Source organism: Eubalaena glacialis, chromosome 18 (genome assembly GCF_028564815.1).
Source record: "Eubalaena glacialis isolate mEubGla1 chromosome 18, mEubGla1.1.hap2.+ XY, whole genome shotgun sequence".
Taxonomy (NCBI): domain Eukaryota; kingdom Metazoa; phylum Chordata; class Mammalia; order Artiodactyla; family Balaenidae; genus Eubalaena; species Eubalaena glacialis.
This window is the reverse complement of record NC_083733.1, coordinates 3,516,324-3,536,520: the sequence shown is the minus strand read 5'-3', so window position 1 is coordinate 3,536,520 and position 20,197 is coordinate 3,516,324. Positions and strand designations below refer to the sequence as shown.

The window sequence follows — 20,197 nt, the reverse complement described above, 5'->3', positions numbered from 1 at the left end:
ATCTGGCAGCTCTACCTGGTGGGGGGCAAGATACCCCAGAGCTGAGAACCGCCGTCAGAGCTGTTACTAACTCAGACGATATTTGGGTATTTCAGAGCAGGTGCCTGGGAGCAGGTGGTTTCCTTTGTCCCGAGTGGCTCCACGGCACATCTGCGTGGCTGGAGCCATGGGAAGTGGCTTGAGGATGGCCTGAGCCAGAGGACTGGCCTCCCCAGTGTGCCCTTCACCAGCTGTGCGGGCTGAGCAAGCTTCTTAACCTCTCTGAGCCTGTGTTTCCTCAGCTGCAAAGATGCTGCAAGTGGTTGGCCCCTTGGTGGAATAAAGATTTGAACTTTCGCCCTACATACTAACCCATAACCTGCAGGGCTCTCGTAAGGACATGTGACATCAGGCAGAAGGTGTCTGGGGCAGCCTGGTTAACAGCAGGGGGCCAATCGTTATTAATGCTATTAATAGTTATTACTACTATTAATAGGATATTGCGGTTATTACTGTGCAAATAGGCAAGGAGATTCCAGTTAGTCCCAGAGGAAGGAGGTGACTGGTGTTATCCAGAGCAAACCGGGGAGCACCTGGGGGAGTCTGGGCCCTGAGGATAGGGACGTGTCCCCCAGCTGTGGGCAGCTGAGGCCTGAGAGGGGTGCAGACAGGCAGCCAGACAGCAGAGCCCTCCAAAGACTGGGAGGCAACAACGGCTGCCTCCGAGCAGGTGGCTGGGAGAGAGGTGAGAGCAGGCTGACTTATGACTACATATTCTTTTGCACATTTTACATTCTGTACCATGCAGATGTTTTACATATTCAAAAAATAAAATAATTGAAAAGAGAAATAAAACATCTTCTGAGGAGGGGTGGACATAGACAGATTTAGGAGGTGGAATGGGGAAAAGAGGGTGGTGGGGCATTCCTGCTGCAGGAGAGGTCTGATCAAGTTGAGGAGGTGAGACAGTAAAAAGGCAGTGAAAGGGCCAGGGGGAGAATTCGGAGTATAGGCCTGGAGAGGCAGGAAGGGGGATGGGAACGCCACCAGGAACACTCCTTCTCCCTTGAATCACTGAGGAGCGTGGCCCAGTGTGTGGTCGCAGGAGCCCAGGAAGCTGGGAGTCAGCCTCACAGAGTCCTGGGCAATGGGGTCGAGCCGGTCTCCCCAGGCCAGAGACACAGGCAGCTGGAAGAGACTCAGGGCCATCTGAGTCCTGCTCTCACCTCACTCCCCAGCCACGCAGCTCTTTTTCACCTCTTCACTTGGAGACAGCCATGATTACTGTTTCCTTGTGTCTCCTTCCAGAATATTCTATGTATATGCGTGCAAATATGTTCACAGGCATATGCCTCTTCTTTTTCCAATACAGGTGGTGGCAACAGAGCCACTGTTTTGCACCTTGTTCTTTTCACTTCACTGCAAGTGTGGGAAATGAATCTCTATCCGTTCAGACAGAGCTGCCGGTCCTTTTTCACAGCTGTAGAGTATTCCCCTGCACGGCCCACCCTGCTGACCCACAGGTGGGAAGCCCACGGCTGGGCCATCAGGGTGTGTCTCGAGGAGCCGAGGCTGGCTGTGGCGGGTGGCTGTGACGGGGGCTCTGGCTTAAAGGACACGTGTCCTCGGCGCCAGGTCCTTCCTGTCCCACAGCGCCTGGTCTGAGCCTCCGGCCCAAGTAGATGCCGGGCTGTGAGGCCCAGACCCACCCCCCAGGGCCAGGCTAGTCCCCAGCGGCCCGGATGCTGCCCGCGGCTGGCTCACGGTTCAGCCCCTCCCAGGGCCTACCCTCAGCCCAGGAAAGCTGTTCACCCAGCTGGGTGGAGCTGGGGTGAGGCAAGCAAGGCGCTTAGGGCGCACAGCTTAAGGAAGCACCGGCTCTCAGGGCCAGCCCTCCCCAGTAGGTGGCCAGGTAAAAGGCCTGTCCACCTCCATCCAGAACAGCTCTGCAGGGCCACTCAGCTCCCGAACTCCCATGGGACGGGCGGAAGCCCAGCCCCGCCCTCAGCCGGCCTGGCTGCCCACGGTGGGCGTTGATGCCACAAGCGCTCCCCAGGCCACAGGTCTGTCCTGCCACCTGGGACAGACTGAGGACAGCTGTCCGTTTGTGTGCCGGACTCCCGGGCAAGTCAGTGGTCTCTCAGGGTGGACACCAGGATCACTTACCATTGCTTTGGCCATGGAAGGCCTGGCCCACGGTCATAAATAAAATTTCAAAGCCATTCCAAAAGGGAAGAAGGCGTATGGGCACATCTTAGCATGTCTGCGTGCACACCGCATCCCTGGCCCCATTCCCAGCTCCTGACACGCCTCTTCCCCTCCAGCAGCAGCCCTGACCCGGGTGGCGTCTAACTCTGCCTGTTTTAGAGTTAAAAACAAAAAGCACTGATTCAGGGAGTTGAAGACCCTCAGCCAGGTCACACGAGACCTGGACCTGTTGACCCATCTCTGAGCTTCACACCCACCTGTCTGGAGCCCCGCGAAGCCCGTGAGGCAGAAGCATTAGGATGGGCGGGGAGTGGGGGGGGAGGGACGGTCAGAGGCGGACGTGGGGCAGCTCCGTCCTGGCCCAGAATCACGTCTACACCCCAACCGTGAGGCTGAGGAACCACGGCCCAGAAGGGAGAGAGGAATTCCACAGGCCCGGCGGAGACAGGCCGGTCCGCCTTCCAGGCCAGCCGCGTGCCAGCAGCTGACACTCGGTGAACACGGCCCTCGCCTGGGGGTCCTGAGCGGCACGAGGTCCCTGTCCACTGAGAGCAGCCAGCAGCAGGCAGTGGGTCCAGCGCCGCCTCCCCTCCTCCGCGTCCCGTCCCCTCCCTCCTGCCCTCCCCGGAGGCTCGTGCTCCATCCTGCCTTCACTCCACAAACAGGCCAGGCCCAGAGGAAACTGCGGGCACGGAACTGGGTGGCGGGGGGTCCTCGTGTCCAGGGTGCCCGGTCAGGTTCCCGAGGCCCTCAGGGCCCCAGCACGGCCACATGCTAGCCGTGTGACATGGGGCAGGGAGCTTTACCACCCTATGCCTCGGTTTCCCCCTCTGTACCCGGGGGGTCATGAGCAAGTCTCCTCAGAGCCTTGCTGAGCGGATGGCAGGAGATGCTGGAAGGCAGGAGTGGACCTCCCTACTGGGCTGAGGGAGTGAGATGGCACAGCCGCCCCAGCCATCCAGGGACAGTCCTGGGAGGGTCCCACATCTTAGTTAAAGTCGAGAGAGTATTCATTCCGGAAACATTTATTGTGTCCCTACTGTGCGCTGACCCACAGCCGGGAACAGGGCTCCAGGGATGAGCAAGGCTGCGTGATTCCTGACCCCATGGAGCCCCGAGAATAAGGAGGAGACAAAGGTTAATCCCGTGTGGGCCCCAGTTCGGGACCGAGACTCCTCTCCCTCCTGCTGTGAGCCGTGGGCCCTCCCTCCCTCCTTTGGAAGGACGGCAGGTGCTGGGTTTAATAAATCCCTGCCGTGAGCCAGGAGGGCTGACAGCTGTCCCCCGGGATGGGGCGGGGCTAAACTAAGCCCCATCTGCTTCAGCGTTTAGAAGAGGCTTTGATTGCCCACCCCTCCTCTGAGCAGGCTGGGGGTCTCCTAGACCCCCAAGCCCCTGTCTCCCGGTCAGAGATCTGTTCAGAAGGTTCCAGAACAAGCCCTGGATTGGAGCCTGCATCCCTGAAGCCCAGCCAAGCTAGCTTGGTCCTTGTCACCTTTGGGTGTCAGTCTATACCCCAGGCCCACCTGAAAAGCAAGGGCACGGGCCCCAGACGGTGGTTCTCACCCCAGGCTGCACAGGACAACCACCTGGGAGGCTTCATCCAAACTAAATCCCGGCCCTGGACAGCGCACCGGGGCTGCCCCCTCCTGTAGGCGCCTCGAGTGGTCCTGATGTGCAGTGGAGGACGAGGCCACTGCTCTGGAGTGATTCCAGTGCCTCCTGTTACTCAGAAAAGACATTCTTGATACGACACTCAGCTGCCATGGCCCTGCCTGTCCCAGTGACCTCCGCCCCTCCTGCCTGGCCCCCGGCCCCGCCCCCAATTCCAACCACATTCGACTCCTCGCTGCTCATCGGCTCACCAAGCCCGTTCCCGTCTCAGGGCCCTTGCTGCCGTTCCCTCTGCCCAGAACACTGTTCCCTGCGTTGTGTGGCCCGCGTTGTGTGGCTGGCTCCAGTGTCGGCACTACACAGGGGTCCTCACTTGCCTCAAGCCCCTCTACTGCACCTCTTTGTTCAACTCCCTTTGCAGCTCTCACCACAAAGTCTACCAGCCCGGGTCACGTGCTCACACATTCATTTCTGTCCCCTGTACGTGGGGGCAGGGGGGCCGTGCTTGTCGCTGCCGTGTCCCTGGACCCAGTGCAGTGCCCGGCACATGGCAGGCGCTCAAGGACCGTTTGCCGAACAAATGGAAAGTCACACAGGAGCACAGCTCTGGCCTGGGCCTCTCCTCCACGGGAAGGGAGCACCTGCTGTGTGTCGGGCTCTGTTCCGAGGTGCGCAGGGGTGGCGCGGTTAGGGACGCCCCCCAGGATCTCCACAGGTGGGAAGCCCCGGCCCATTTCACAGGTGGGAACACTAAACCTCAGTAAATTAAGATATTGAGCCTTGGCTATTCTCTACCTCGGGGTGGATCCCACTGTGTGACCTTCCCTTTAAAGGCAGGGAGCCAGCGCGGTTCTGAAAACTGCTCAGGATGTATTAGCCAGCCAAACGAATGCCTTTGTCTCCTACCTTTGTGTTGTGCTCCTGTCCCCGACGATGACTAAACCCCAGCTCCCTCCAGCCCCATCCGGCCAGGGCAGTCCTCAGCCTGCCCACCTGCCATCCTCCTCCAATCCCTCTGACACCCTCCTGCTTCCGGCCTTTGCCCGGGTAGTGCGTGTGGCCTGGGCCACGGTCCCGTCCCCCTCTTTCCCAGGCCAGCTCCTTCAGGCGTGCTGCTTCCTCAGCGGTGCCGTCCCCGGGCTGGGCGGTGGTTTCTGTGCTAGCACAGAGCAGTTGTGCTGGGATATCTGTTCCAAGTAACCTGCATCTCCTCCTTACTTTCTGGGCTCCAGGGGGTCGGTGACCGTGGCTGCCTTGCTCAGCCCTGAAGCCCTGTACCCGGCTGTGGGCTGGCACACAGTAGGGACACAATCAACGTTTGTGTGATGAACAATCTCTCGACCAACTCTGGACCCCGCTGTGGGACGGCTGGAACCATGCGTTTGCACTAGAACGGCGCAGTGCGGCGTGACTCTCACTTGTGCTGCGACCCGGGGCTGGTCTTGGGCCTCCAAACGCCAATCAGAAAAATGGGCATCGTAACTGCCACCTCCCAACCACCTAAACCTGGGTTACAGGGAGCGGAGGCTCTGAGCCCCAGAAGGGAGCCGGGAAAGACGCCCGAGCAGTCAGGGGTCCCAGTGCCCAGTGTCCTGGGGAATGCACCTGTGTCCTCCTCGGTCCCCACCCTCACCATGATCACATACTCCACAAAAGAGACTATAAAAAAGCCCCGATGTCAGCCGAATCTCCACAGTGGGGCATCCTACAAAGCACCTGACCACTCCTCCTCAGGACAGTCAAGGTCACAAAGACAAGGAACTTCTGAGAAACTGGCCCAGCCCAGAGGGGCCTAAGGAGACATGATGACTAAACGTAAGGTGGGTCCCAGATGGGATCCGGGGACAGAATAGGGACGTTCAGTAAACACTAGGAAATTAGAATAAAGCACGGACTTTAGTTCAAATAATGTATCTGTATCGATTCACTGACTGTAATGAATGTACCACACTAATGCAAGATGTTAAGTACAGGGTTCAGGTTGGGGACGCCCCGCTGAGAGCCACACGGCCCCATCATGTTGTTTCCTGGCAGTGCCACCTGAGGCCGACCGGGACAGAGCATGCTAGCAACGAGGAAAAGCACTCCCCCCTCCCCACCGCCTGCCGAGCCAAGCCCCTCCTGCCTCCGTCCCTGTGCCTCAGTCTCCCCATCTGTAACATTACCTACACTGTCCAGCTGTAGTGAGGACGAGATGAGCAAACTGGGGGAAGACACTTAGGGAACAGGGCCCGGATCACGGGGACAGACACGCCAGCCCTTAGGTGAGAAGGTGCGAGGGAGGTGCTCTCTGGACGGCGGACCGTCCCCACAGGTCACAGCTGCTACAGCCAGGCCCTTGAGACAAGGACCCCACTCAAAGTGTCCCGCTGTGCCCACCCTCCTTTGGAACTAGAAACAAAAGGACTTCGGCCCAGCTGCGCTGCTCTCTCCCATGTCACACTCTCGTGATCGCCCACCTTGGGCTGAGTCTTTATTGCCAGACAGGCAATGAGCGCGTTCTAAAAATAAGACAGAGAGCTATGTTCTTGTCCCACACGCAGGAGGCTCAGAGGTGAAGTGACTTGTGGTGGGTGGAGTAGAGTTCCCTCCAAATTCACATCTACCCAGAACTTCAAAATGTGACCTTATTTGGAAATAAGGTCTTTGCAGATGTAATTAGTTAAGGATCTTGTGATGCAACCATCCTGGATTTAAGACTGGCTTTAAGTCCAAAGATGTCTCTGGTGTCTTCATAAGACAAAGGAAAGAGCAATGTCTTTCTAAGAGAAAGGACACAGGGACACACAGGGGAGGAGGCCGTGGGAAGACGGAGGCAGAGGCAGAGGCAGAGGCAGGAGGGATGCGGCCACAAGCCAAGGATGCCTGGAACCCCCAGGAGCCAGAAGAGGCAGGAAGGATTCTCCCCTCAAGCCCCCAGAGAGAGCACGGACCTGCTGACACTCTGATTTCAGACTTCTGGCCTCTAGAACTGTGAGAAAATAGATTTCTGTGGTTTTAAGCCCCCTAGTTTGTGGTAATTTGTTACAATGGCCCCAGGAAACTAAAACACCATCTTACAGGGTTAATGTGAAGATTTAAGAGAGCGGGTGGATAAAGCCTCTGGCTACAGTGGTCACTTCAAGTGTTGAATTAAAATGTTTTCCTCTGAAGAGGCCATACCAGCGGAGGCTAAAGCCAGGCTTCAGGGACAGCCCGCCTGGGTTCCAATCCCACCTGGGTCCCAGCTGTGTGGCCCCGGGCAACTACATGACCTCTCTGTTCCTCAGCTTCCTCACCTGGAAACTGGGAATTCTGGAAGTACTCACTTCGTGGTGGGAGGAGGCATGGATGAATTGACCCACTCAGAATGCACAGAAAAGGGCCTTGCCTGGGCCAAGCCCCCAGGAAGAAGCCACCATTTATCCACACTACTTGACCAGGTCATTCTGATTTCTGGAATTTATCTCAAACAAATAATAATTTAAAAAAGTTAGAAAGCGAAGATGATCAAAATGACATGATCCACAAAAGCAACACGCTGGAAACAACCCAAAGACCCACTCTTGGCAGAACTGGACACACACAGGCATTAAAGAATTGTGAAAGTGATCCTGGCTGGAGAAATACAGCACTCGCACCCAACATTAAATAAAAAATAAATAGAAGACAGTGCACAAACTGCACGTCCCAGCACCGACAACTAGGCGAAACCACACCTGTGGGCAGCGAGGGAAGGGACACAGATAACCATGAACTTCACGGGCGCAGGGATCCAGCCCTCCGCAGTTTCCCGTAAGAAAGAGGTTCCGAAGAGGAGGAGGACCCAGGGCTCCTGGGCTGGGGGGCCTGGGTCATCCTGGTTAAACACAGGGAGAGGGGTTCTGTGCTCCCCCCCACCCCTGTGCCCTGAGTCACACCTAACCCTGCGTGGGCCTCGTCACCTCCAGAGACCAAGGCTGGGTGGGGCTGGGGGAGGGAGAAGGCGGTGGCCCGGCTCCAGAGAGCCAGTGATGAAAGATGCATGAGCGCCCCTCGCTTGGGGCTGCCAGCTCCCGTACCCCTCCCAGCACTCAGCTCCGCCAGGGCCCTTTTAAAAGCTCCCAGCCCAGGAGCACTCAGCCTGCTGCCCGGGCTTCAGTCCTGCAGGTGGGGGACTCTCCCAGGGATTCTCAGCATCTGTAGCTCCTGGGTCTCCTCCCCTGGCCGACCCCCAGCCTCGGGCTGGAAGGCAAGTGGTCCCCAGAGGCCCCTCCAGGATCTTGGTTTGTCAAAGATGTCCTGACACAACAGCCAAGTGCGGGAGCAGCCCAGTCTCCATCAAGGGATAAACGGATAAACCAAACGTGGTCTACACACACAACGGAATATTATTCAGCCACGAAAAGGAAGGATATTCTGACACACCTGCTACAACATGGACGAAGCTTCCCCATTATGCTGAGTGAAGTTAAGCCAGACACAAAAGGACAGAGGCCGTATGATTCCACTTATGTGAGGCACCCGGAGGGGGCAAATTCAGGGACGGAAAGTAGGTTGTAGGTGTCAGGGCTGGGGGAGGGGAAGGGTGAGTCAGTGTTTAATGGGGACAGAGTTTCAGTTGGAGAAGATGGAGAAGTTCTGGAGACGGATGGTGGGGATGGTTGCACAACAATGTGAATGTACTCAATGCCACTGAATTGTATGCCTAAAAATGGTTAAGATGGCACATTTTATGTTATGTACATTTTACCACAATCAAAAACCCAAACAAAAAGCTTGGCCTGGACGCCTGCTCTGTGCCCAGCACTGGGGAGACCCACAGCAAAATCTAAGGGAAAAGGGTCCTTGAGCTCCAAGCGTTCGGAGCTAACCCTCCCGGATGCCCGCTCAACAAACACCTCCCCCCACTCGTCCGGGGGGAGCACTGCTCCCCACTGGCCCACAGTCTTGGAGGAGCTATCCATCAAGATGCCCTGCCCCCCTCCGAGGGCCAACCAGAGGCTCACTGGAGCTCACTCATCCCAGCAGCAGGACCTGAAGGCTGGTCCCTCATCCCGGGGGGGCCCCTCCCATACCTCCTGACTTCCTGTGGCAGAGGGATGGAGCTGGGGGAAGGCCTGAGACAGGCAGGAGGGGAGTCAGGGGCTGGTGGGCATGCTGTACGTGGGCGAGGGGCCACCAGGGCGACTCCCAGACTTCAGGCTGGGGAGACATGGGGTGGGAGCATTTGTCACCAAATAATGAACTTCGCGTGGGCCGTGTGGGTCTGAGGTGCTCCTGGGACATCCAGACGCTGGACGGAAAGGTCCAGAGCACAAGACAGAGGTCTGGGCTGCCTCTGCCAGTGCCTACATCACCCGTCAATGACTCTGTGCCCTAGAACTTTCTCCCGGCTGGCCTTTCCCCTCTCCCAGCCCTCCTTCCCCAGCACCCGGCAGGTGGGACCACCTATCTCAGTGATAACAGGCCCTCGGGGTGGACAGAGAACGCCCCCGTGCAGGCGTGGCACCTTCCTCCAGGACCTCTTACCCCCTGGCTCTGCACAGCCTGGGATTCATCCCTCCGAGGGGGCAACCAAAGCGTGGGGGGCCCTGGGACGTTCCCCCATCACTCAGCTCCAGGGAAACGGAAGGCCTGGAGGAGTGCTCAGAGTCGGAGCACACACTCATACGGCGCCTACTGTGTGCAGGTGCTGCCTTTAGTGGGCGTGCCCCTTCCGTCTCAGGCGCAGCAACACTGGGGTCTCAGGGTCTACCCTCTCTCCTGCCTCACCCCACCTCCCCCGCCCCCCCTTAAGAGCTGGAGGGAGAGCCACCCGCTTACCTTTCAGGCAGGTCAGCTTCAGCCCCATGTCGGTGCCTCTGCAGCCTGAGGAGAGGAGAGGCTTGTTTGTATCGGCCACGCGTGGCCAGGCCCCGCCCCCGGCCTGATGGGTGCACAACAGGAAGTAGCGCGGAGAGAAACCGCGGCCGAGGCCACGGCGCTTGCCCGCTACAGCTGGGCTGAATTTGCTCAGAGACGAGGGTGTGCTGGTGGAAAAAACTTTCAGGCGCCTCAAAGCTAAATATACTGGAGGAGGCCCAGAGCGGCGGCCGAGCTGGTGAAGGTGCCGGTGAGGCCTGGCCCGGGCTGATGAGGCAGAACCATCAGAGCGTGGCTGGCTTTGGGGACAAGGGGGCCCTGGGTGGGGCTGCTGGGGGGCCCTGAGCTCGCAAAATGGGTGTGCCTTTTGTTACAACGCTGCCCCTCTTCTAAAATGCAAATTCTTCAGAGATCTAACAGATGAAGGGAACCCAGTCCCCAGTGTTAAAATTTCCCAGCCCGTTCCCACGATCTCCCTGCAAGGTGATGGTCCTGAGCATTCCAACTAGTTGATGCGTGAACAGAGGCAGCGGCTTGACACTCAACCCTCGGTTGCACCCCTGGGAGGTGCTGTTACTGCCCCCGTTTTACGGATGTGGAAATCAAGGCTCAGAGAGGTGGCAGCAGCTGCCCGAGGCCACCCAGCTTACTAGAAGGAGTGGAGCTGGGATTCCAAGCTGCTACTGTCCTGACCCCTGGCTGGGGCCACCCCACAGGGGTCTGTGAGGCTCTTGCAGGCTCTTATTTCTACCTCAGAGGGTCCTCGGGTCTCTGAGAGGGTGAAGGCAGGGATCCCTTCCCTCCCAGGGACACACCTGTGTGCTAGGCTGGCAGCGGTGGGGGGTGGCTGCGAGCAGCGCCCACAGATCTCTGATGGGCCCTTGTGTTCGCAAGCCCGTCGTCTCTTTGTCCTGCACGACGCCGAGATCCAAGGCAGGCGCCCCTGACGGCCACCTCTGGCTTTGCCAGCTGTCCTTGGACGCTCCCCAGCCCTTCCTTGCTTTCTCTGCCTCGCTATTCCTTGGGCTCAGACCTCCCAGCCCCCTTCCCTATTTCCCTTATTGATACATTTCTTGCACATTTTCCATCCTGGCATCTGATCTCAGAAGACCCAACACAAGTGGATTCAAGGCCACATGGGGCCCCGCACCTGAATGTAGGCAAACTGGCACCAACAGAGGCGTGGTGAGCCCAGGGGAAGCTGATGGATGCCAGGAGGCCAGAGGAGGGTTCCAGCCCCAGCCTGGGAGGTCTGGGGACCATGTCCCCAAAGACAGGAGTGAGCCAAGCAGGAAACAGCCTCCCAGGTTGCAGGAACAGAATGTGCCACGGCCCAGAGGACAAGAGGGGCGTGGCCCACGGGAGGAAACAGAGGGCGGGGCGGGGGGGGGGCGGGAAGGTACAGGCCACAGAAGGGCCAAAGCTGAGCCGGACCGTGGGGTCTCTGGAGGCTGGTTACATAGTTCAGAGGTTATTCTGAGCGCTCGTAGGAGCCTCCACATTCTAGGGGGCTGTGCAGGCCGGTCTCCCCACCCCAGGCCCTCGCTACCAGCAGCCTTGGCACCCCCAGGAGCTTGTTAACAATGCAGCATCTCAGCTCCACCTGGATGCACTGAGCGAGAATCAGCATTTTAATAAAGCCCCTCGAGATCCACGTGCTTGTTGAGGTCAGAGCAGCTCGGCTCTGGGCCAGAAACTGTGGAGGCTGAGTGGTGAAGACAGCGGGGCAGTGAGGGTACGGAGGGAGAAGCAGCTGGAAGTTGGCGTGATGCACAGGCTCAGGCTTGTGAGAGAGTGGGACCCCGAGAGGGGTCAGTCTGGAGGAGGGGCCGAGATAAAGGCTTCAATTTTAGCCAGGTTGAACTTGTGGGCCGGTAGGAGGTGGACAGAAGACGTCCACTAGGGGATGGCCTGGGGGGCTAGGAGGGAGGGAAGGGGGGAAGGAGAGGGAGAGAGGGAGAAAGGGGGAGGGGGGAGGGAGAGAGGGAGGGAGAGAGAGGCGGAGAGAGAGGGAGAGAAAGGGAGGGCGGACAGACAGACAACTTTGGGAACAGATTCAGGACAGCTGTGTGCTAAGGGAAACGTTGCCCTGGCTGGGACCAGAGCCTGGCTCAGCCATGTGACCGCAGGCAGGTTTCTTAACCTGCCAAGACTTCACTCTCTTCGTCTGTAAAACGGGGCTGATGCGCGTGCAGTGGTGTCAACTGAGGACTGGATGTTGGGAGGGGGTGACTGTGAAAGGGCTTTGCTCTGCGCGGCACACAGCAAAGGTCCCAGCAGTGTCGGCTGCTACTATATATGACAGTGGTGGAGGGGAGGGAGGCGGTGGTTTCCCGCTGGAGCCTCTTCGCCAGGGCCTCACTGCTCAGAGCTGCTCCTGGTCCAGCAGCATCAGTACCACCACAGGGAGGCTGTGAAAAATGGAGGCTCTCAGACCCCGCCCCGCCCGCAGGCTCAGGAGCTGCATCCCAACAAGAACCAGGTGATGCTCTGAGCAGCCTGAGAGTCAGAATCGCCAGGCGCTTTACAAAAACACCGATGCCTGGGTCCCTCCGCCAGAGATTCCTGGTAACTGGCCTGGGGTGCGGCCTGGCACTGGGATTTTCAAAAGCTCCCGGGGTGGGGGGCAGTGGGGGGACTCTAATGTGCAAGATGAGATGCCAGGGAGAGTGCATCCTTCCTTAGGGGAAAGGGGGACTGGGGCTGGAGGAGAGAGAGCCCGAGAGCAGACCTATGGGAATACTGGGCACCTTTCTGAGCATCCACTATGTGCCCAGCACCCTCCAGAGCAACCTGACAGAGATTCATGGTCAGTTAAGCCTCACAACAGCCCGGTGAGATTGGGACCATTCCTACCCTCACTTTGCTGATGGGGAAACTGAGGCACCAAGAGGTTATTAGTTAACCTGCAGAAAGGTCATATGGGGAGCAGATGGTGGGATCGGAATTTCAAGCCCATGTTTTCAACCCCAGAGCTTACCTCCGTCGTCTCTGCCCACCCTACCCCTCTCCCCCAAGCTGGGTCTCCTGCCCAGCGGTCTGCCCCTGAGGTCAGGACCCCTGCTAGGCACACTTAACATCACAACTGTACAGATGCTGTGGGCAGCACTCTGATTTCATAGTCTATGGCTCTTCCATTCTGTCTCCAGTAAGTGCTGGTCACAGCCCACCCAACAGAGTTTACAACACATCCCAGCGCAGGGTTTATAATACAGTGATTCACGCTGAAGTCCTCACTGATAAAGTGATGTCAGGACTTCACTGCAGCAGTGATGTGGGGGGGCTGGGGACGCCATCTGCTGTTGAAGCTGGGACATGGGAGTTCGTGACATACTTTTGTGTCTGTTTGAAAAGTAATAAAATGGTCAAAAGAGAGACAACTGCCTAGGAGGTGACAGTATGAGGCCAATGTCGAGTCTTCTGATTTTGATCGTTGGGCTGTATTTTGCAAGAGACGGTCCTTGTTCTTAGGAAACACACACTGAAGTGTTCAGATTCCAGGGCCATCATTTCTGCAGCTTAACTCACAGAGTTCGGCCAGAAATCTTAACGCGCCTCAAGCCCATAAAGCAACTGTGGCTGAACGGTGAAGGATATACAGTAGCACCTCCTGTTCCTGCAAGTTTTCTGCAAGCTTGAAACTATTTCAAGAGAAGCATTCAACAAAGGAAAGGAAAGCAGAGAGCAGCTCAACCAGAGTTACCCAGCCCCCGCAGCTGGAGCATCAGATCGGGCTTTCCTACAACTTCTCTGATGTGGCTGGAGGGGCGGCCAGGGACTGCAGCTCTGGCTGGGGGAAGGCGCTGTGTCACACTGTTCCCCCCAGAAAATTGTCCTGTCTCTGGAGGCTTCCCTGGTGGCACAGTGGTTGAGAATCCGCCTGCCAATGCAGGGGACACGGGTTTGAGCCCTGGTCCGGGAAGATCCCACATGCCGCGGAGCAACTAAGCCCGTGCGCCACAACTACTGAGCCCGCGTGCCACAACTACTGAAGCCCGCGCGCCTAGAGCCCATGCTCTGCAACAAGAGAAGCCACCGCAATGAGAAGCCCGCGCGCAGCAACGAAGACCCAACGCAGCCAAAAATAGATAAATAAATAAATAAATAAGTAAATGCCTATCTCAAAACACTCAGGGAAAGAAGGAAGAAAGGAGGAGGAAGAGGACCTGGCAGCCTGGATTTAGGGGACACTGGGGGACAGGAAGCTGTGCCAGGGTCAGGCAAATGCGGCATCAGGAGGTCTTGTCTACGTGTAGTGATTCTATCTCTGGTTTCTAAAACTCCCCAATGGAGTTTTCACTAACCGACTTTTCTCATGCCAGTGCACGCTGCTGTAACGCCCCACACGGGCAGAAGGAAGGTGATGGGGCTTGGGAGTGGCTGAGAGGAACTGGGGGTCTGTGCAAGCTGTGTGACCTTAGGCCAGTCATTCCCCTCTCTGAGCCTGAGACGCTGATGCTCTGCCTCCCGGGCTCTGCGTCCTCATCAGGCATCCGGGCCCAGCCTCCAGGACAGGCCCTGGGACAGGTGTCACCGTCATCATCACCTCACTGCCAACCATACATGTCGTAATGTCACCATTCAGCATCCTCTGAGGGTGCTGCGTGGGAAGAGAACCAGGGGCACCCTGCCACGTGGTCCCGGATTCCGAGGTGTGGCCTGTCACAGCAGGAGGAATCGCTCCCCAGGGTGATTTATGTAGGACTGTGGACGGAGCCCCATCCACTCCACTCCCTTCGTGAGTGGGCTGGGGGGTCAGCCCCCTGCAGGGACGGCAGATGCCTCTGTGGGAGACACCCCCCGTACGTGGGATGGGATGGGATGTCTGGCAATGAGGAAGGCAAGCTTGATCCTTCATCCGTCCAAACGGTAGCCATACCGACGCCTAACTGTGGGGAGTGGGGCTACATCCCCCCAAAAGCCACCATCACGACACTAACAGCTGACAGACGTCAGGCTAATGCTTTCAAGAGGCCGAGTGCATTACAAAAGTTCCTAACCCTGACAACACCCGAGGAGATAACATCATCCCCAGCCCCACTGTACACGGGAGGGAACGGAGCTCCAAGCGGTCAAGCGGCCAGGGAGCCGCAGCCCATAGCCCGGCTGATCTCACCACATGGCTTCAGTGTCTACCATTCTACTCGCGGAGGTCTATACCGTCTGAATTTGTTACAAAGATACACATTTTTGTAATTAGAAAATAAAGATTGAATGGGCGGAAAGGAAAGATTTCATGAGAGGGGCCCCCTTAGCTTGGCATGATGGTAGGAAAGCAGTCGGACCCAAGAGAACTGCTAGTTTAGGTATAAATGTTCTCTCTCTTTCACACATTCGCAGGAGTGTGAAAAACCTCCCTTTCATATTGAATCGGGGTCTGTTTATGTTCCATTCAAAATATCAGATTGTTACTTATTTGCACAACAGCTTGAGTTAGAACAGGTTCTTTCTTGCACCCAGGCATAAAAATCTCCCTAAAGCCAAATGGCCACGACAGGATCCTCTCTGGTGACAGGGATGGGCAGTGAGTGATAAAAAGTTACTTCCTCCTGCAGGAGGTCTGCCCCTCCCCTGAGAGGTGGAGAGAGAGATGGGATATCTGCTGCTTTGCACCCACACGGCCTCTCTAAAGCCATGGGGAAAGGACACACTTGGCCAAGGTGTCCGTTACTGTCTTTATAGCCGCCTTGCAGGTAAAAGCCACAAACTACCAGCTCGCAGCCGTGAGTGCTGGCCAGCTCACCCCCTGCAGGTTTGCAATGCGAAGAGAACAGTAAACAAACGTGTTCTCTGCACAAAGTAAAAAGTAAAGAAGATGTAGCACTGTGTACCGGAGACACAAGAACCACTCAAGGGCTGAAGGGACCCTGCTTGTAGAATTCTGGCCAATGTCGGCTGATTCCCTTCAGTTTCTGCTTTGGTGGATCATGGAGGTTGGGCTGTAGAGGATGAAATAAAACCCCTCCTGGCATGAATCCTGCAGATCTGGAACTGGTCAAATAAAATACAGGATGCCCGACTACTGCATGGGACATACTCCTACCAATCATCACCCATCATTTATCTGCAATTCACATTGAACTGGGCGGCCTGTATTTTTATTTGCTAAACCTGGCAACCCTACACAAGGGTTGTCACCTGGGTTTCCCAGATGAGGCCATGGAGGCCTAGACAGGGAAAGTCAATGAAAGGCAGAATCGGGCTAGAAGCCTGAACTTGGTCTCTGTGGAGTCAACCTCCCAGATGAAATCAGAAAAGCCCCGTGGAGGTCATGACTCAGCCCAGGCACAGGGCCTCACACCCTGAACCAAGATCTCACTTGAGGACCAAGGAGAGGGCAGGTGTGAAGAATCATAGCTGAGGAATGTGACCCTTTGCCTAGGCGGGTGGACCCACCAGACCAGATGGAATCAGATTCCCCTCCCAGCTGGGGGAGTCTGGGCAAGCTCTCCGTGCCTGTTTCCTTACTGCAAACACAGGGAAGACGTACTAACAGACTGGCCAATCAGGGCTCCCAGCAGGCATGCAACACATCTTGGTTTTCTTCCTTTTTTAAAAAGGGCACTTTCCTTTTACAACAGGATTAGAATTCCTGCAATACCAGTCAAAGGGACTGCGCTGGGAACAGATGCTACAAGCGTTAACATGCCTCCCATCCTGGTACACAGAGTGCAAACACGAGCCTCTCCCTGGCTTTAGCCCACACACCTGCAGGAGGCACTTGCCTGGCCCACAGCTGCTTGCCAACAGGAAGCGAAAGAGGATGGGCCTGGGGGCAGGGGCAAGGTGCCCACCAAAATCCCCACCCGCTTCGCTGTCACCGGACAGGGTCTTGGGCCACCTGGGGTCTAGCCGTGGCCTTCCGCTGACTGACCATGTAAGTCTGAGCACAATACTTGCCCACTGCCACCTCGGGGCCTCTGTGAGATTAAGCTCAACACTTAGGATTTGTGCAACTTTCCCTATGTTATACATCAATAAAAATGTTTCAGAATAAGGGGTATTGTACTAGAAGTTAGGCTAATGGTTAATTAATCATGGGGTTAAGTAGAAAACATGTCATTGTTTTTACAGCAGCCTTGAAGTTAGGAGTCACAAACTCCTAGTCACTCCCTGCAGGTTTGCAGTGCAAAGAGAAAAGTAAACTATTGTATTCTTTGCACCAAATAAAAAGTAACTACAATGTGACACTGCCTGTGGTACACACAGAACCACCCACGGCTCCCAGGGGAGACTGCGGCTCCATGGGGTATGAGTGGGTTCCTGGGGAATTTCTGTTTCTTGATCTGGGTGTACACTTTTAATGTGTACACATTACTCTGTGTATATTATACATTAACAATATTTTCATGGGGGAAGGCTTGTACTTGGTGGTCCTACACTGTGAGGGCTAGGGGTCCAAGGCCCGGCCTTGCCACTTACCGGCCCCGTGCGTGACCCTGTATCAGTCACTTTATCTTTACAAGCTTCTGTGTCCTCATCTGTAAAATGGAGATAACAGTATTAGGTCAGAGAATGAAAATAGAAAACGCAGGTGATGGGTACCATCATTTAGTGCTCAATAAACATTAAATAGCACCGCTGTCTTTCCGTGGCCACTGAGGGGAAGTCCAGAGGTGTTCTCAACCTCAGGCTCAGGGCCCACGGAGGGCACCCCACTGGCCAAGAGAAAGGCTTCCAGGGAGAGGAGATTAGCCTGGTGGAGGTTTCAGCCTCCTTGGGACGGGCAGAGGGATTAAGTCTTTCCATAAATACATGGCCGGCCTCCCTCCCATCCAGGGTGGGGACACAGAACCCAAGGTGGGTGTGGCCTGGACAGGTAACAGGGTGCTTTCTGGAGTTAACCCTGCCTGGGACAGAGGCTCCCCAAGCGCCCCTGGGGGCTGTGCAGGAAACCCTGGAGCCTGCCAATCCAGGTGGGCCACTCCGAGCCTCAGTTGCGTCAGTTTCCTCATCTGTAAAATGGGGTGTTTTTTCACAAAGGCTGTACAATCACAGGAGCGCTTCCACCAGGCTGCCTTCACCTCCTCCTCCCCCGCCCCCATCCTCAGTGAGGCAAAGGAGGCTCAGCCTGCACAGACTTTTCTGATTCCACCGCGGCCGGACAGCCGGGGGCAGTCTGAGAGAGGTCCCGGCCGCCCTGACCCCGCCCACCAGGCTGGCCACGCCGGGCTACGGGTCAACCTTTGTAAGGAGTGCCTCCCCCCAGGTCCGCTGAGCACAGCGGGCCGGGAGAGTGGCGAGTGCGTTCACACTCAAATCGCCCTTCGAGATTGCAAACCTGCTTTGATGCTCTGGGAGCGAAGGGGGCCCTTAAGTGAGGCGGTTCATAAATAATATATTCTGAAATACTCGATAGAGGGGAAATGGTTCCTCTCGAGGCCTCCTGCCCCCACCCCCCGGCCGGGCTCCTTTCCAGCTTTCAGGAGTGGCGGTCTGGTCCGTCCCCCAGGAGCTCGTGACAGCGCGGGGTGGCAGGTGGGGAGTGGGGGGGCCGGAGGCGTCCACGCGCGGGGACACACCCCTCCCCCGACCCGCCCAGTGTTAAGCTGCAACACGGCCAGAGGAGGCCCAACTCTCCCCAAACCCGCGTCTCCGCAGAAAAGTCTGCAAGAAGTTGGAGGGGCACGCCCGAGCCCGCGAGGGTCCGCCGCCGCCCCCCGGGGCCCCCGCCCGCCCCAGGGACGCCACTCCCGCCGCGGGGGCTGGCGGGGCGTGGACGCTGCTCCGCGGGGCTGCGGCTCTCGGGAAGAGCGGCGTCTTCTAGAAGGGTGGGGTGGGCAGCGCCGTGCCAGGCACCGGGGCGCGCGGCGCAGGGCACTCACCGCTTCCTGGTGGGCTCACTGTGGGGCCCGCCCCGGCGCCGCTGGCGGCGGCGGCCGGGCTCGAGGGGCCGCGGCGACAAGCCTTAAGAGAGAGCAGCGGGGGTCCTGGCCCGGGCCGGGTAGCGCGCTGGAGACCCACTCCGCCCCGGCCGGCGCTCGCGGCAGCCGCCGCCGCCGCCGCCGCCGCCGCCGCCGCCGCCGCCGCCGCCGCCGCCGCCGCCGCCGCCGCGCGCACGCCTCCCACCGCCCCCTCCCTGGCCCCCGAGGGCGGTGCTGACGGCGGCCCCGCCTCGCCCGCGGGCGCCGGATCTTACCGACCCGGCGCGGGGGCAGAGCAGGTCCCGCCCGCCGCCTCCTTAGGGAGGGGGCCAGGGGTGCGCCCGGCGCCCGCGCCTCCGGCCTCGCGGACTCCCCTGCCTTCCTTAGTTTCGTCTCGCCCGGCCCGAGGGTGAGGTCGAAGAGGGGGGAACCCGGGGAAAGTCTGGGCCGCGGCCCGGGGGGCGCTCTCCGCCGCGCGCCCCTCCCGAGGCTGGGTGCCGGGTCCCCTGCGGCTGTGCACCCCAGCCCTGGGTGGTGGAAGTTGGGCCTCGGGGTTCCCCCTACACTGGATGGCTGTGCTTGAGCAGGCCCCGCCGGCAGGCTGCGGAGAGGGGAGGGGGGAAGTGGGGGGGCTCCAGCATCTCGACACCCCCGCCCTGGGCCCTGGGGACGTTGGCAGTGCGCACCCTCCCCCCACCCCGGCTAGTCGCTGGCCTGTGGGGCTTCAGATGGCCCTCGTGATCAGAGGGCAGCTTCCCCGGTGTCAGCGTCTGGCCCTTTGGCTCGCCACACATGCTTTTGCACCCCACTTCTGGAGGTGAACCAGGAGGCGCGGCCCAGCTGGGGGATGTTAGGACTTGCCTCCTGGCCGCTGGGCCGCCTTCAGGTTTCTGAGGACGCCCAGCTGATAGTCATTCCCCAATTCCCAGAGGTGTGGGTGCAGAGGCCTTTTATCCAAATGGGTTTCTCAGGAGGCCTCCCACAGAGGAGGCCTCTGCAGGCACCTACCCAGCATGCCAGGAAGAACAAAGCCACCCCCTAGCAAGTGTTTTTCATGTCATTGTCACAAGCCTGTCAGGCCAGCTCTCCGTCTTACAAGCCCAAGGTCTCCACACCCTGTGCTCTGTGTCCTTCTGGAGACTTAGAAAGGGAAACTGAGTCTCAGAGCAGGACAATGACACTCCTTCCGTGAATGCAGGAAAGAATCGGGTTGCAGGAAATAGAGTCAGCGCCCTAGCCGTGTTCTCCCTTTGAGTCATTCCTAAAAATATTACAATCTTTTGGTTCCCCTGACCGTATCCAGTCCAGAGGGACAGGCAGGAAATGTATCATGTCCCCCCCCTCCAAATAGAAGGACAGAGGTGGGGGGCAGGGTTAGGGGCCGGATGTCCCCCCACCCGTCCTAGTCCCTGCCTTCAGCCTCGGGAGGGAAGGTGGAATGCGAGGGTCCTGTGCCCTTGTTCCTCCCCAGCGAGCTGTGGGGCAGGGCTGCTTTGCATCGTCTCCTGTGATGGTGGCAACAAAGGGGTGGGGAGGCCTCCAGAGACGGCGGGCACAGCCAACCACATTCTTGTCACGGAAGCAAGGCCCTTTCTGCCGGCCGAGAAGCCCTGAGCAGGCCGAATGCTGGGCACTGGTTGTGAGATCAGCCTGTCTCTGGGCCCCAGTTTCCACAAGGAGAAATGGGGACCCATTCATTTCTTTTCTTT

The 20,197-nt window shown here is 58.0% G+C and overlaps 1 protein-coding gene across 1 annotated transcript in view; it reads right to left on the bottom strand.

The window, feature by feature from the left end:
- Positions 1 to 18,621, bottom strand: part of C18H16orf74 (chromosome 18 C16orf74 homolog) — a 30,462-nt gene extending 11,841 nt beyond the window's left edge. The window contains exons 1-3 of the mRNA XM_061172679.1: positions 18,450 to 18,621; positions 17,047 to 17,105; positions 9,586 to 9,630 (exon numbers count right to left, since the gene is read on the bottom strand). Coding sequence (XP_061028662.1) covers positions 9,586 to 9,613 — 28 coding nt within the window. The 5' untranslated portion in view covers positions 9,614 to 9,630; positions 17,047 to 17,105; positions 18,450 to 18,621. The remainder of the gene's footprint in view (positions 1 to 9,585; positions 9,631 to 17,046; positions 17,106 to 18,449) is intronic.
- Between the last annotated feature and the right edge of the window lie 1,576 nt (positions 18,622 to 20,197).